This window comes from Phaethon lepturus, unplaced genomic scaffold (genome assembly GCF_000687285.1).
Source record: "Phaethon lepturus isolate BGI_N335 unplaced genomic scaffold, ASM68728v1 scaffold2406, whole genome shotgun sequence".
In the NCBI taxonomy this organism is placed as follows: Eukaryota; Metazoa; Chordata; class Aves; order Phaethontiformes; family Phaethontidae; genus Phaethon; species Phaethon lepturus.
In genome coordinates, this window is record NW_010543861.1 from 267 (window position 1) to 17,447 (window position 17,181).

General features: G+C 49.6%; 2 protein-coding genes across 2 annotated transcripts in view; one reads left to right on the forward strand and one right to left on the reverse strand.

Annotated features, from left to right (window-relative positions):
- EMC6 (ER membrane protein complex subunit 6) overlaps positions 1-457 on the forward strand; it is a 647-nt gene extending 190 nt beyond the window's left edge. The window contains exon 2 of the mRNA XM_010288456.1: positions 1-457. This exon is cut by the window's left edge and continues 1 nt beyond it. Within this exon, the coding sequence (XP_010286758.1) occupies positions 1-189 (189 nt within the window). The 3' untranslated portion in view covers positions 190-457.
- A 2,548-nt stretch (positions 458-3,005) lies between these two features.
- Positions 3,006-14,853, reverse strand: P2RX5 (purinergic receptor P2X, ligand-gated ion channel, 5). The gene is made up of 12 exons (XM_010288455.1): positions 14,675-14,853; positions 12,206-12,356; positions 8,973-9,044; positions 7,852-7,927; positions 7,405-7,501; positions 6,941-7,021; positions 5,974-6,112; positions 5,427-5,563; positions 5,063-5,156; positions 4,473-4,538; positions 4,074-4,156; positions 3,006-3,607 (listed from the first exon to the last, which is right to left on the reverse strand). Exons 1-12 carry the CDS (start codon positions 14,809-14,811, stop codon positions 3,532-3,534), a joined length of 1,209 nt encoding a protein of 402 aa, XP_010286757.1. The 5' UTR covers positions 14,812-14,853; the 3' UTR covers positions 3,006-3,531.
- Positions 14,854-17,181: the final 2,328 nt, after the last annotated feature.

Consider the following 17,181-nt stretch of genomic DNA (forward strand, 5'->3'; position numbering starts at 1 on the left):
CTGCACGGCTTCATCTTCTACTTCCTCGCTTCCGTCCTCCTCTCTGTGCTCTTGGTGTTGAAAGCTGGACGGCGATGGAATAAGTACTTTAAATCCCGAAGGCCACTTTTCACGGGAGGGCTTATAGGAGGGCTCTTCACATATGTCCTGTTCTGGACTTTCCTGTATGGCATGGTTCATGTCTACTAAAACAACTAGGAGCCACATTAGCTGCAGTGGGTTTTAATGAAGCAGGAGGACTGTTGCCAAAAATCATCTACACAACTAGGCCAGCTTACCTTTTAAACTGTTGTTCATCGCTTGTATCATTCATACTGTCAGTAAATTATGTCCAAGTACAAATGAATCGGTAGTACTGTTCCGATTAAACTGAATGTGAAATGTCACTTGGATGCCTCCCATGAATCTTTGGTTGTTAAGGAATAACTTCTGTCCCTAACTGCAGGCACAGCTGTGGGCTTTGGTTAATGTAGCCCCTTGTATCCTGTGCATTTTGGGTAAGACATAACAGTTACAGTCGCTTCTAGATTTGCTGCCAGTCCCTACACACAAATACTGATGAAAACGGTGTGTAACATGGCACTCCTAAAAAATAATCATCCACTGACACAAGGAACTGCTGTGCAGTAGCATGTAATTAAGTGTATGTAGAGGTTTGGTACAGAAATGTAATAACTGAGTTGCTAGTGCAAATGTTATTTCCAGAGTTGCGGTATGTACATGCTATCAATAAATGACATCATTGTCATAGATGCTCTTCACTGCCATATACAAACGTCGCTAAGTAATGCTCTCACAAGTCAAACATTTTGCTCCTTTTAGTACCGTTGTGTCCAATGAAATGCAGACAAACCACATGCAGCATCTTGCAACCTGCCAGCTCAGTCTACCGAGCACACATGCAAGCCTGCTGGCATTTTCTGTAATTGAGCAGTGCGTTGTGGTTCCATATGGCTCTGGCAGGAACGTAAAGGAAAATTTGATCACTCATCCTACAGGTAATATCTTTGCTATAGACCTGCTTGTGCAAACTTACTATTTAATTGACTTGCTTAGCATAAGTATGTATCACAAGGAGAAGATGTGCAACCTAAAAACCACATGGTACAGAAGAGTTGGAGAGCGTTGTCCTAAAGTGACAAATTTTATTGCTGTACATTAAATACAAGGAGACAGAAAAAAAACCAAACTCAGAGAAACAAGCTCCTGAGAAGGAATCTGGTTATGTTATATCAACAGCAGTGGTTGTGGGAATTGTGTTAAACAGAGGGTATGAAGAAGGGGAATATTCTAGGGACCTTTGGGGGCCTGAAGACTTGAATTCAGGAAATAGCTTTGGTCATCTAATGAGGATGCTGTTTTGTCAAGTTGAAACAATGATTTTGGTAGAGCACGACTGGCTTTACGTGTTACCGTGAGCTATTTGGTCTCCATGAGTTGTGCCTTGGCCTGATGTCACACATGGGGTTTACCATGTGTTTCACTATCTAGAAACTATTCAAATAGAATTAAGCTTTGACAGTCAAAAGCCTGTGCTGTTCCATTGGTGTGTCTGTAATACACAGTAACTCACATTTGCCTAGAGGCAAGAATTCCAGCATGAAGAGAGGAGGCTTTAGATCATAACATCAGAGGTACACAGTTTATCCTAAATTATTCTATTTTCTAGCTAAATGTTTGGCTCAATAATTACTTGCACCTGAACAGAAGCAGAGGGAATGGACTAGACTGGGTGGTGGTTGCTATCGGTGACTGGATTCGGAGTTTGCCACTGCTAACAAAGGCAAGTTTTAATTTAGAATTAATCTGTACCTCAGAGTAACCACCTTAAAGAAGTTAAAGGCAAGGTGAGTGCAGCTTGTTCTGTCCATTCCTGTGTAACACTCGATCACAGCAGCTCTCTGTAACGCCACCCTCTCTGCAGCTGTCCTAGCAACATGCAAGGACACTGCAGCAGGAGTCCTCTAAATCTTGATATTCAAAGTGAGCACAGAAACACGTGATCTTTATTGTGATGAGTCCTGGTCAGTGGCAAAGTGGCAGCATTTACAGAACACTCTGAGCAGTTTGTACCAAGCCACAGGGTGGAAGCTTTAAGTAAGGCGGGAACATTTATTCACCTACTGTCTTCAGGAGCTGGTGAGCCAGTTCCGGTCAGCTCAAGCAAATGCAAACTTTAAACAATGTTATCCTATAAAAGCACTTTTCTGAGATTAGTTACATCCCCACATGAGCATAAATTCACAACATGGGCTGCAATGAGACATTTCTCTATTGAGAAACAAAGAAGCAGTAGCAGTTCTTGGAAGTTACCAGACTGCTGAAATAGCAGACATCTGCCTTCTAAATTTTCCTCCTGTTGGTATATTTAGAAGAACCTGGCAAAGTTCATTTGACTTCATAGTGCTCCCCTTTTCAGTCTCTGCAGAACAGTTCAGGGTACTACGAAAAACAGCAGAAGCATTAAGTCCCCCACCATGAGCAGTTGGTTAAGTGACACAGAAAGGACAATGCCGAGCAAATGAAACCAGCCGCTGAACAAAGGAGGGAGAACCTATGACCTGAACCCTGTGCAGATACTTCCAGTGCCACGTTGCTTTCCGGTACACTAACCTTCTTCCACTGCCGCTATTGACCACAAAAACATCCGTCCCTGCCTTGCTTCAAAATACTCCTCTGCCTGCCGTTACCTGTTCCGTGCTCTGAAGTGTCGGTCCTCTGGGCCAACTACAAATGGAGGCGGCGGGTGAGGTAGCTGGGACCCAGCTATGGCTGAACCCATCCTCTGGTCAGAGCTACAGCAGGACCTTCTCCTGCTGTTCCTGAGATGAGCAGAGCACCTTGTTGCAGCTGTTGCGAAGGCTTTTCCTGGAGGAGCACCATTCTAGCCCTAACGGTTACACACACACACAGAGCAGTACGAGTAATTGCTCCCACTGACACGGGCCCAGCCAGCGCAGTCATTGTAGGATAAGAAGCCGCTTCTCCCAGGGCTCTGAGAGCTGCTGAAATGCTGCGTTTCACTGCACTTCCCGACAAGAGCAGTCCTGCTGCTTTACATCTAATCCTGCGCGTAAGGCAAGCCAGAGTTGGAAGCAGTGGCCGCAAGCCAGCAGAGCAGGAGACGGGTTGAATCTCAGCCTCAGCCCTCCTCAGCGTGCCGGTGGTGTTTCACATTGCTGCTCTTTCGCACACGGAAGCGAAGCACAGCCAGAGGATAATGCTGGCTGGTGATGTAGGTACAGATATATCTATCAATAGATAGAAAAACATTAACTTGGTGCCTTCTTTTCCTTTTATAGAATCCTTTTATAAATCCATAGTGACGACACACTGTTGCAAGCTCAGGAATACCAGAGAACATCTCAGGGAAAGAAGGGTGTTCTTTAAAGGACTTTTTTGCCTCTGGAAATCCCAATAAGAAGACAGTAGACCTGATCTGGGGTATTTCCACCTCCCAGTCCTGGTGTGATTTCACACCTGCGTGGTTTTCCTGGAACATGAGTCCAGCTGGCAGACCCACCGCTGTGCCTAGAGCCCACCGAGCTGCTCAGGGCTCTGATTCCCATTCAGTGTAGGGCTAGATAACGATTTCCTGGAACTGGACCTGAGGAAACAAGCAAAGGTGACAGAAAAGGCAAGGCAAGGCAAGGAGGCTACTTCTGTTTCAGGAAGCGATGCAGCAAGAGGCTCCCAGCCAGGCCTGTCACACCTTACCACAAAGGCCATCACCCTCCATACCCTCCATACAGCTAAAGCCCCAGTTCTCAGTTTCATGAGGCTCTGGTGCTCTTGGAGCTCCCCAATTCCATCTGCAGTCATTATGGACCAACAGTGCAAGGTCATTTATAGCCCAACCATTACACAGCAGCTTCCTTTGCCCCCCAACTAACTGCAGCAATGAATTACGGAGGCAGGGAGTAACTTGGGTACACGCATTTGGAGGAACATGATTTCCTGGAATTGGCCTTTGTTTGCCATTAATGTTTAGCGAGTTCCCGTATCTCCTTCCATTTCTATTAGTCATAACAATAAAGCCATTACATTTAAACACAAAAGCCAAGCCCACTTACTTTACTTCCTCGTACTTTTTGCCTCGATAAAAGTTACTCTTTTTAATCAGATACAGCAGCACCAGGTCACAAAAGAAAGCTCCCTGCAAAGAGAAAGACCTTGTGTTTCATCTTTAGAGTAGAATAAGGAATGTTCTGATCTAATTTGCAATGAGCATCAATTAAAGAAGAATAACTCATAAAAGCTGTATGTTGTTTCATACTCCATGAAATCTTAGGGGTATTTAGACTAGAAGGTACACTAACAAATGCCTTTGAGACAGGACACAGACACACACCTGACTGAGCAGTCAGAGTAGCAAAAACTCTACTGGAGAAGCCAGAAACCAACTCTCCCATTTTATCCTCGGAACAGATCTGGGTCCCAATATGTTACTTTAAGAAAATACATTCACTTACCGCTCCCATGAGAGCAAGCCCCGATCCGATATTGATGATGGTGGGAATGATGTTAAATTTCCCTGCCTAGAAGAAAAAAGGTCATGAAGTACTTGGTGAGAGAACAACCCAAGAAACAAACTTAGGGGTGTGGTATTACACAGGGGAAGCTACTAGTGCCTGAGGGTGTGTTTTGTTAGCGACAAGCAGGCTCAGCCATAGAAGAGTTGCAGTGAACGATCTTGGAGGCTGAAAGTCCCTGTGTCTCAGACCCAACTGTCCATGGCTGCATTCCTGAGCTTGTGTCATCCCTGGACTAGGCTTTTTTTTTGCTGCAGTGCATACGCATGGAAAACAAGTCTCTGGGGCATATTTGCTTCTGTCAGACTTTAAATGAGTCTGTTTTTAGGTAGAAGGGATGCAGACTCATCTGCACTCCAGGTCATCTCCTTTCTTAGGTAGGGTAAGCTCCACATGGATGAATGGCAAGAGCCCTTTCCTACAACAAGCCAGAGAGGCTGTTCTCATCCCAGAGCTGCCTTCCCACTGAGAGATGTCCCCCCACCTTTTTTTCTCTCCAGGGTCTGAAATATTCTGGCCTGGGACCTCACCTTGCCATTCACCATCACATCAAAGCGGATTCCATACGCTTTAATGAGTGTCCGGTAGTCAACCCCCTCAGCATCCCGGTAATATTTGGCAAACCTGGAATACAACAGTGCTGATTTTAACTCCATCTTCCACACACACAGAAGAACCCATCTGAATTCAGCTATCTCTTCAAACAGATCTATTCCCCTATCAAACATAGCTTTAGCTTGCCATGAGCACAACTCCCTCCCTTCCCTCCTGATGAAGCAGTGTGCTTGGATGCTGGCATGATCTGGTACTACTTCACCACCAACCTCCAGCACCTGCGAGTCAAACCAGCTCAGCCCGACTGTGGTACAGCATCGTATTCTCCTCTTTACTTACCTGAAGTTGTACCCAGAAGAGATGGACTTTTCTGCAAAGTTGTTATCCAGCCGGCTAAAAGAATAGTGAGGATTACATTCAGAAGGGGCTTTATCAAGATCACAGTTCCATTCAATCTGAATTCCTATCACACCACCCTTAACGAAAGAGAGAGACAGCGTGAGTTTTTTAAGCTTAGTTCAGTTAAAGTGTCTTCAAATTTGTCAGATCCTTGGGCAAGTTTTCCCCAGGGACAAGAACAGCTGTATTTCTGGTCACAGACACAAGCACACACACTTCTGGATGGGCTAAGTTCATGCTTTTGATATTAATCACATTGCTCTACACACAACCCTAGCTTTCCCTGTGCTGGCATCCTAGGAGGAGATCTCTCATCCCAGGACACTGATTTCATTAATTTAAGTGACTGTAATATACTTCAGTGGAGAAGATGCTCTTTTATGCAGGGATGAGGTTCACACGTGCCAAAGCTGGACAGGAGGCAGACCCCCAGCCAGCGGCTCCCCTCATGGCCACACAAGCACCCGAGCCCAAGGGGCACTCCTACCTCCAAGGCCATTTCCTGGAAGTCGCTCCCAGCCCACTGGACAATGGTCCCCAGGAGGAAGATGGGGCAATAGGGATGCTCCGTGCTGTAGCGGCAGCTCTTCAGGTAGGACTCATTGTCAGTTGCCAGCACATTCATCCTGCACATAGGGAAGAGGGAAATCCACTTTGTCTCCTCTCTTTGCTTGCCCACACAGCCTACGCCACCAAGACTGTGGAGACGAGAGACTTCTCCAACACCTCTCATGCACAACAGAAATGGCACCTTGCCACCAGCCTCGTCACCCTGCGAGCCTTTCCACTGCTGGCCCAGGGAAAGCAGTCTGCTCACACCAAAAAAGAAGACCAGGCCAGATGGGGACTAGGCCAGCTGAATCTGGGGCTCAGGGAAGGACTTGTATGGAGCAGGTTTCCAGGGTGCTCCAGGGCCACTTACTTTTCTCAAGCTAAAAAATGAAGATGCTAGAAATGTCTATCTGAGCCTGGTAGAATAGCAAGAACACGCTCCTTTCTACACTTCTTTCTTTCATTCATACTGGAGCGAGAGCCGCAGCAGCAAATGCAAACAAATACATTAAACCTGCATTTTCCCAGCCTTGTCCAGGCGCCTGTATTTTTATGGAAGTACAGGAATATCCGGGAGCAGAAGCAGCTCTGTGCTGATTATGCACTGGCTGGCAGACAGATCCATCTGCCTTAGGAGCTCTGGTGCATCTCATACTGTAGGAGCCATCGCAGACCTCATTTGGTGAAGGACAGCCTTATCCCAGTTGCTCTCTGAGAAGCTCCAAGCCCTCATTATCTCCTTGTTCCCACACAGCCTGAAGCCAAAGGCCTCCCCCCATGCCTTAGAAGAGGGAATATCTGCCTCCCCACCCCAGCCTGCCAGCAGAGGGACAGTGGAGCCAACCAAGGTTATTGGTTCTGTGATGGAGAGGACAGAGGGATCTCTGAGCACCTGCACTTACTTGGAGAACTTAAACTTGGGGAAGCGGATTGAGTTCTTGATGTAAACAGTGAAGTTTTCTGCGCTGGCAAGAAGTGGTTTCCTGCAAGAGAAGGGTTTGTTATCTGTTTTATGTTCATACCTTCCCCACATGTTTAAACTGGAATTGCCGTTTTAGAAACAGCTAGGTTTCATCCCGTGGTGCTACACCAGCTATGCCACTTCCCTCACACTGCCGGCAAGGAGTTGGTGAGGAACGTGCAGGTTGAGGGGAAGCCCTGAGAGCTGGAAACAGCCCTGGGACAGCAATGAGCCAAGCAGGGGGGAGCAGAGGGCCAGTCCTGCCAGGCGGCCCTGCAGAGCTCCCTCCAGAATGAACAGCCAACATTCAAGCAAGCGTCCAAGCAGAGGGAACCCAGAAACAGCCCTGAATGACACACAAGCCAAGCAGCTCAAGCTTGGAAACAGCTTAGGATGACCACGTACTTGGGCTTGGACCTTTTTTCCACTGGGCACCAGGCCAGTATCTCACAAGTCCCTCTGATGCTGTCCCTGTCTTTCAAACAACGGCCAGTCTTAACCCCTGCAGCACAGACATCACAGAAAAGGTCACACAGAGCAGCCACCTCCTCTTCTTGCCTACCGGGCACACAAAAATCAGATCACTGCCACCCAAAGACCTCCCCCCGCCTATGAAAGGGCCTCTCAGCTGGAACAACCATTCTTTTCTTGCTTCTCTGAGCAGCCCTAGGTGCTTTGGCCCAGCCACCACAGAGTTGTAAGCAAGCAGCAATCTTAATAAAAGATAGTAAAGAAAAGAAAGTCCTCGGCACTCTCTGTAATCAGAGATCTCTGGGGTTGTAACCAGGCTGATGCTTCTGAAGAAATCTGCCTCTACCAGAAACAGTACAGGAGGAGGGAAACTTCCCTTACCATTGCCAGCCACCACTGCTTCCCCTGCCGGGCAGTCCCCATCCTTGTAACACAGGGCGTCGGGAATGCTGGCACTCTGCAAAGTGGAAGAGGACAGAAGTGAGACCTGTAACGGGACACAAAGACTCGGAGAAAGTGCTGCTGATGTGGGGTGAATCCTCTACAGGATGGTGAAACACTGAAAATGTGCCGCTAAAGTGGTAACGGCAGGTCATGTGCAAATAGCTCAACAGTATCATACCACCCACAACACCATGGTTCAGCTACAAGTCCTGCTTTTGGGCTCTGCTCAATCTGGAGAGGGACAGGCTGTGGAAAAACCTAGATGTCATCTACCATTCACCAAAAGCAAGTAGGAGGCCACAGTGCTTCACCTTAAGAGATAACCTTACTTTTGTTTCAAGCTACAAGCTCTCTGAGCTCAAAATTACCCTTCCCTTGGCTGCACGCTGGATTAATGCAGCCACTAGAGGACAGCCGCGTCCTGAACAAACAAGCTGTGCTCTCAGCCTGGGCTACCCCTCTGCTTGTGATACGGAAAATTAATCACTGCAACATGGAGACGACACTCCCTGGATGGCCAGTGTCCTCCTCCCTCAGGCTCCAGCCCATTCTGAACCATGTCTCCACAGAGGACATTTTAACATGACATGGAAAGACCTCATGCCTGTGGCCCATAAGGCATGTTCTGGAAGATACCATGCACCCTCCCACGTCCTGAAGGTAACAAAAGCCTGAATGTTCAGCCCTTCTCAGGACAGGGCTCTTAGAAAGTCTCCTCTACCCGTAACTAGACCAAGTCACCTCAAAGTTGTTTTCCCATGACCTTTTCTGGTCCTGAGCAATCACTGCTCTGGTCTCATCTCCAGCTGAGCAGTTGTCCAACACCTTCAACTAAAGTCAGCAAGACTCTACATGATCAGTGCCTCTGGAAATTAAGAGAGCTGAACCTCCCAGGTTGGCAGTAACCAGTCTGATTTTCCCAACTGAGATATTATACTACAGAGAAAAACCGTTCGCCTTTCATCCTTCCTGTGTTCGTTGCTCCCCGGGTGTCCTCTGTCTGTTCTTACCCTCGGTTTTGTAGGGATCTGGGGGCCAAGGGGCTCAGTTCTTCCTACCTCAGGACACGTGGCTTGCCTCTGGTTTGGGGTCACAATCAGATTCGTCATGACAAAGAAGACGTTCTCACCCTTGAATAAACAAAGTAAGGCAGGAAGTATTAGAAGAACTGTTTTGCTCTTAAAATACCTGTTACAAGGGGGATGCAGTTCTCTGCAGAACAGTAACGCCTCTCTCTCCCCTCATACTTTTATACTTATCAGGCTCAGATACAGCAGTGCCCCTTTGGATGAGGCTGGTGGGTCTCTGTGGGTTCTGCTTCAAGGACTGCATTAATTTGGTGAGCAGGAGTGCTGAGCCTTGCCTTGCTGGCTGCTCAGCAAGTGCTTGTCCTCCTTTTCCATAAGGACATGGTGCAGGATCAGGGATCAAAGGCCCCATCCCACTGCAGAGCTGTGGGTGTTTGTTCTCAGCCAGGGTCTGGCTGGTTGCCCCAGCTGTGCTGTTACAAGCCCGAGCTCACGGAGTGAGGCAGCAGGGCACAGCGCAGGAGTAATGGCACATGCAATAAAACAAAACAGAGTACTTCTAGCATGGCTGTAATAGAGAGAATATAGATCCCTTTACTGAGCCATTGGGATGACTGTCTGAGACATGCAAGTAGAGACTTGACTGCAGTTTCATCCCTAAAATCCTAATTTCTGGCAGTGTAGCGTTTCCTTGGTATTTAGGCAAAGCTCCCGTACTGGAGCCTTCCCTTCTTTGCACATTTACAGCTTCTATTTGGTCCCTTCCCCACATTCAGCAAAAAGCTAAAATAGCTAACTTTTCCCCTTAATGGTTTCCCCTTAAGAACCAAACACCAAAGGAAACCACAGGAAAAACAAGCCTGCAGACAGCTGTACAGTCAGCAAGAGGGGAAAGAAAGCAGCTTACCACAGCACTGCAGAGGGAGCCTGGTTCACCACTCAGAAGTGAAATGAATGCAGAAATAAACCATGTGCTTTAAGATTTCTGCTCCATACCATGCGCACGTGGGAAAGGCAGGAGGGCCAGTAACAGCACCAGGCTGCAGCCACAGAACCAGGGATGTCCCCCGCCAGCCCCCTGCGCTGCGGAGCCTGGCTCAGCGCAGGAGGGGCACACAGAGCCACTGGAGCCAGCCCACGGTCCTGCTGTGAGGCAGGGCAGTCCTGAGCATCTTGGACAAAAAATCCTCACCCCCGGCAGGAACCGGCAGTGCGTCGAGCCCTGCCACCTGTAACACTGGTTACCTGCATGAGCGAGCACCTGGTAATAAAAAAAACTGATCAGGAACAAACTCTGGACCCCCCCGCCCCACAAGGCTGCTCTGAACCACAACAGGGAACAAGATGTTCCTTCAAATCTGTGGGAGAACAAGCCCAAGAAAGCAATGAGCGAAGGATTCACCAGGTGAATCCCTGCTCTGCATTCAGCTTAACCCCGTAGTGCCACTGGTTCACCGTGTCCCAGGGCATTCTCAGCCCTCAGTGGTGAATTTCAGCAGGCTGAGTGCCTGCCGTTTATTCTGCAGTCTCTCAGAAAACCCCTTCCAGCACACGGCAGGACCTGTTGCACGCAGACATAGAGATCTCAGGTTTCCATCTGCGAGAGCAGAGCTCGGTGCTCCTGCACTCGCCTGGCTCGCTCTCCTTCCCTCACTGTGCTTTGCGTGGCGTGGGTTTACCCCACATCCCACCAGTACTCTGGGACACAGGTATGTCTGTCCTCAGCAGGAGGGACACATTGGTCAGCGGCCACGCTGGTGGGCTCAGGAGAGCTGCCCCCATTCTGTGGGGGAGATGGGGTTTCTCCCAGCCCTCACTGCCTCCTGCTCGGGTCTCTCCAGCACAAACCAGCCCCCCCAGACCCACCAGGACAAGGCAGGACTCTCCCTCCCAAGTGAAATGAGAGATTATGCAGTAGTTAGCAGAGCAAGTCACTTAATACACTGGTAGCAGGCATTCAGATACTCCTAAAAACCCATGTGGGATGCATCTCACGATTGACCCGAGACATTCAGCAGATAAACAGTAATGAGCTCACAGAGCAGGAAGGCTCGTAAGATGTCTACGTTTGCATACACAGTCCACAGAAGCTGCTGAATTTCACTGTGAGCCCAGGGTCTAACATCACCATGGTTGCTGAAGGCTGCTGGACGCTGGGGCAGACTGCAGTGGTGCTGGATTCAGTGTTGTAGACTGACTGCCCAGTCATGGTTGGCTTCAGGATGCCATAGCCCAGACAACTGCGCTGCAGAGCACGCCAGCCCAGAGGGCAGAGACAGCTATCTTTACTCAGCACACCCTACTGCAATAAGCCAACGAGCAGGAACAAGAACACTGAGTCACAGGAGAAACGTCTGAGAAGTTAGAATACTGGTCAGCGTCACCATTTCATTTCTGGGTGTGCACACCAGCCACCTGCTAAGTGTCCCAGGGCTCCCACACAGCTTGAACAAGAGGCACCGCAAGCACTGCCCTTCCTGCTGCACAGCACGTGTTGGTCTGAGACCGATATCCTGCAGTGAGGCTTTGCATTGGAATTGGTGGAGATGCAGAGCACAGATCCACGGGTCTGAGTAAACATGGGCTGCAGCAGGAGGAAGGTGAAGCCTTATTCTTTTGTACAGACAAGTAAATTGTTTGATTTACCACTTTCTGCCCCCTGTCAGGACAAGACCCTCATTCTCCCCTCACCCCTTTCCATGCACGTATGACAGACACGAGCAGGGAAAGCACAAACAGCCGCTGGCAAGCACAGCTGGGCAATTTCCAGCCTGGTGTCAGGCCACATCTGCTGCCATCTTTTCCCCTTACGCATCAGCTATGCACCTCATGGTCAAGTCAAGGAAGCAGCAAGGCAGGTTTAGCCAGACACATTTCAAGCAACGCTCATCACTCAAATCGCGCCACATTTTCTTTCCATCTCCCACCCGCTCTGGGCTGCCCCATGCGTGCCTGCTCTAGCCCGGGAAAAGAGGCAAACAGCCACTTTGCTCAGCTGAGCACAGTCCCAGTGAAGCCCGCAGGACTTCTGCTTGCAAAGTTCTGCTTGCCAAATATCGTGGGCCTTTGCGAGAGAGACAAGGCTGCTTTGATATTTGCTGGAAGCCCTAAGAGAAGGCACAGCACTGCTTTCTTGTAGCCCACCTCCTGCTTATTCATAGGAAAGACCTGGACACATCACTTCAGCCTTTCCACCAGCAACCACGCTGGAAGATGTCCTTCTAGCGGAACGGCACAGGCGACAGCAGCAGGGTGATGCTAACCTGCGGAGGGATGACGTAGTCTGCCACATCCCACAGCCTCTCCCCCAGCTCTGAGGTGTTGGTGAAGGCTACCCCTTTCAGTTTGGTGATGACAGAGCTCTGGAGGGATGTGTCTGTGTCCTGATAGCCTTTCTTGACAACAAACACCCACCTGCAAAGACACAGAAAGAGCGGCATTAGCAAGTGGGGGCAGGGAACGAGTTAGCCAGACATTTACACCAAGGCCAAACACTGTTCAAGGGCAAATCAAAACGTACCAATGATACCAAACACCCTGCAACTACTACAACAAATTTAGAATAAACTCTTTGACACAAGCTGTGCTTATCTGCAGCACTGGAGGAAGAGTCAGGACCAAGACTCCACACCCAGGAAAGGTGTCATTGGTCATGGGGTAAAGCAACAAGCCTCCCGCCTCGCTGTCCTGGGCTAGCACCCTCGATGGAAAGAGGGGAGGGCAGGGCTCTGCGTTCCCCAAGATGAAAAATAATATGAGCTTTTGCAAGTTGCAGCGAAGAGTGTGGTTGGTTTCACAAATACGCGACTCGCTCCCGTTTTACCAGCCTGCCCTTAGGCCACCCGTCCAGCCACCGACCACGGCTGGGCCGATGCGATTCCAGCAGGAGAGCTGAGTAGCACTAAGAGAAATCTGTAGGGAATATTCTCAGCTGGATACAGGACCTTTCACAAGCCAGCGTGACGGTAAGAACCCGAGTGCACCCCGGCCTCTGCGCCGGGCTTCAGGCTCCTCACCAGCACATCTGGAAGAGCTGCATCCTCGCTAAGCACTCCAGGGAAAGGTTTTGCTTACTTCTTCCCACTGGAAGCAGCAAGAGCTCCGTATCAGTGGTGAAAACCTCTCTGGGTTAAAGCTTCTCCACAGTACAGCCGAAGTCAGCTGCCAAGACAACAAATCACACAGACCCTTGAAGAAGCCAAGGGGCAGTTTTTGGGGGAGGGAGACAGGCTGCATTTGCAGGCACAGCTCCCGTTGCAGCGCAGATGGCACGCAGAAAGGGAGAGCAGCCGTCTCTGGGGCCGAGCAGCACTGACATACGCTGCCCTTCACCTGCTACTCGTGACAAACATGAACAGTAACATTTCCCACCCCTATGAAGTTTCCTACTTCCCTGTTTTCCCACAAACACTGTTTTTCTCTCCCAGGAGGGCTCAAAAGCAGACCCTTACGTTTTCCACAGCGGATCAGGGAGGAAATGGCAGCTACAAGCAAGAAACGATCCAGAGGGTTTTGACGATCACAAGCCCCTCGCCAGCCTCTGAACGGCTATGGGTACGTAATCAAGCAGCCAGTCGTCAGACTAACGCTAACCACCTCTGCCAAGCCCCCAGCCGCGACGGGGTCCCTGCAGGCGCCATCGGCGACGGTGCCAAAGGTTTGCAGAAAGCGATAGCTGCCTCGGGAAGAAAACAGCCTGTATGGCCCAGGCAGGCTCTGAACACTCACGGTCACCGGCCGTGCCATATCCCTCTTGGATGGAGGATGTGTCCTCAGCAACATTATTTAGAGGATTTCTCCTTTAGCAGCTAATACATGCCAGACTGCTGAGACTCCATCTCTGCCCTGCTAGCTAAAGCAGGCTCTGGAACTGTACACCCTTCCATAAATAAACCCAGCATGTAAAAATGACTCTGCTATATTTAATCAGTGAAAACACGACGTGTAAGAAAGGTTGAAGGGACTCAGAAACACAGCCAGTGAGGGTAAAGACCTATGAACCACTTTCTGCAAAGCCTCAGAAACTCAGGAAGCAATGACACAGGCATCACATAGGCTGGATAATTCCAGGTCTGAGCCTGCAAAGCTGCAAGGAGCATTGCTGTGTTAGTTACATGTCGGCGTGACCAGCCTCTCGCAGAACTGGGCCTTTTCTGAGAGGTGCTCTAGCAATCTCCATGCCAACCCGCCCTGCTCTGAAATAAATGCAAGGCATCCGACTTTCATACTGTCTCAGCCTCCACAATCCTGGCTGCTGCAGCCCACTCCAGCGAAGAAATCTGCCGCTTTGTGCTTGGTTCCCTCCCGTTTAGACTTGAACACATAATGCAGCTGTGCAGACAAACCAGGTTTGTCCCCGGGCTCAGCAACCGCGGCCATAAATGCTCTTGTTTCTAATGAGTCAGGTGTTAAGCTTTGGCACCATTCCCACCGAATACAGAAATAAAGGCGTAAATAATGCAGTACAAAGCCAGTGCCATTTGATCTATTTTTAACCCGATGTTAATCTGGAAGGTAGAGCTGAATCTAGCGATTCCTGGCAGGTGAAAAATCAGATATGAGTCTATCAGACGTTACAAAATCCAGCTGTATAAACAAGCATAACTATCTGCATTAAAATCATAAGCCATAGCAAGCTGTCACTGTACGCAGAGTATCCCACATCAATCTTCATCACAACACAGCAAGCGAACGCAACCGCAGCGGTATGTGAAACGCAGGGTGACTCTTACCCCACCAGGTAAGCCAGGATGGAGAGCTGCACCACTCGATAGAGAATCCCCACCTTCTTGTTCTTCGCAATGACGTATTTCTCTGTTTTATAATCAAAAAGCGACAGAAATAAACCTTTCCAAGCCACCTGCCCCATGCTCCCGGCTCGCTCTGTACCGGTGGCTGGAGCAGGCAGCAGCGTTTGCAGCTCGCATTATCCACACGTGCTCTGCATGGAAACCCGAACACCAACCCCTTCAGAGCAAGAGGCTGATCTCCTCCCTCCCATCAGCTGCTCGCCAGCAGCAGCTCTCGGGTCGGAAACCGGCAGCTGCACTACCACGAGATCCTTCCTTAGCTGCTCGCCAGCTAACTCACCCTCTGGGGAAGCCCCCGCCTCAGTTTCGCCCCCAAGCTTCATCGTCTCCCCTACAGTCACAAAATGTTTATAACGTTATAAATGAAGTCACAAAATGTTATAGCATGAAGCCATGTTACAGCATCCAAGGTGACAGAGCTATAATCTCTCACTGTTAAGTATTAAAGCCTTTCTTCAGCCTTTACGTGATGGCAAAGCACCTGGTTAAATTTTTAATTTCTCGAGTATTTGCAGGAGCAATGAGAACTCGGGTCCTTACCAGTTATCCAAAATACTTGCCTGGTTACTACATCTTTCCACCAAAAAACCCCAACAACTTAAGAAACTGATAAATTAATCCTGCATCTGGTTAAGGGATCAATCACCATCACGTCTGACTAAAATGCCCAGTGAGCGCTGAGCTAGGCACATACAGACACAGAACATACCATCTGACGGAACACCAAAGGGAGAGGAACTGGTTAACCCTCGCTGAGGTAAGAGTTGTTTATTAGCCAGTAGTGCAAGAGATGACTCCTAGCCTAACAGAGACATTTGCATGTGCAAGGACATGAAATGATCATTACTTAAGCCAAGAAGGGTGACACTGTCTCCTGGCTAAGGAGGGAGCAGAATGAGCTCTCAGGTGGAAAATTAAGTGAGTCAGGACCTTCCAGCAGCCTGGCTAAAAGAGCTAACATCCCTCACCAAGAGGAGATCCAGCAGCAAGCTGGGATCCGAACTGGAGCGTGCCCTTGCCGGGGGGATCCCGCACCCGTGCGCTGACGGGAGACACCTCCCAGGGGCTTCTTCTGGGATGGGACTGCTCAGAGGCTGAATCTGCTAACGAGTCTACCGGAGACATGAGGAGGTGTATCGGGCATAAAGAGGAGGGTTTACTGCGTTCATGCATGAGCACCCAATTAGCTCATGGGGCTTTGTCAGGACTGGGGAGGCTCTCGAGATTACACAGCGTGCAACTGAGATACACACTCGAAGGCAGGCCAAGAGAGCGGGTCAGGCCACGGGGGCAGTGATCTGCTCCAGCACACGCACCGCCGCGGCTCTCCTCCCACGGAGAATCATTCTCAAGACCTTGGGTTTTATGAAAATTTGATCTTTCATCCTTCTTAACTTCCATATCAAACTTAAATGGATGGATCAGATTTTTAATGAATATCTGACAAGGTTGCTCCTTCTCAGATATTCATTAAAATCACAAGAGATTTTAATCACAAGAGAACCACAAACAGTGTTATAACGAACAAAACACTATCCTCAAAATACCTCGTTTTGTCCCTCATCCCACAGCCATCCCTAGAGTTTCCTCCTGCAAAGCAAAGGAAACCTTTCTCCAGCAACTGCAAAACTAGAACAGAAATGTGCCCGTGGCCTCCTTTTAACCCGGTGGCTGCCGCGCTCCCCAGCTCCAGCCCCACGGCGGGCGACTGCTTCCGCACGGGGCTCTTTCTTTCGGGGGTCCTGGGGCGACGGGCCCGCGGCCGTGGGAGTGAGCCCCCCGCTCCCACGCACCCCCCGATCGCGCCTCTGGCTCGGGTTTAGCCCCAGCCCTGCTCTCAAACGTTGCGGCTGCCCTTCAGTCTCAGCACAAGCAAAGGGCTGGTCTTGCTCACCTCCCGCTCCCCGTGTCCCCCCCCTTCCCCATCTGCACAGCCCACATGGGCAGTCTCACTTTATCTCCCGAAACATGTTGGCTGCTCCCCACGCCCCTCCTGGAGCCCTCTTTCTCACTCAAGAAGCTGCTACTCATGGTTTCTCTCTTCCTCAAACGACATTTGGCCGTTGTATCCACCCCTCCGTATCAGATGCCGACAGACTAGATTGTCACTAGTTCCAGTCTTAAAGAGCCTCCGTGTAAAAGCCTGAGGCACAAACAAAAACGCTTAAAACATATAATAACCAAAGGAGACAAAACCCTCCAAGAAAATACACTTCTGCAGGGAAGAAGGAGATCACAGTGGTCCATGAGGCCAGAAATGAGTAAGGAAGAAGGGTAGGCTCAGCCTATCTTTCCTCGCCACTGCTCGGAGCCCAGAGCCAAGCTGGGACTGGGCACAGGGAGGCTGACCCAGCTCCACGAACCTTTATGGAGACAGGAGCATCCTAAAGGATCTACCACCCGATCTCCTGCCCAGTCTGCTCCTAGAT

Coding starts and splice junctions, on each gene's coding strand:
- P2RX5 (XM_010288455.1), bottom strand. CDS start 14,811: ATGGGGCAGGTGGCTTGGAAAGGTTTATTTCTGTCGCTTTTTGATTAT. Junction 7,928..8,972: donor GGCAAGCCACGTGTCCTGAG/GTAGGAAGAACT, acceptor TCCACTTTGCAG/AGTGCCAGCATTCCCGACGC. Junction 7,502..7,851: donor AGCAGTGGTGGCTGGCAATG/GTAAGGGAAGTT, acceptor TCTGTGCTGCAG/GGGTTAAGACTGGCCGTTGT.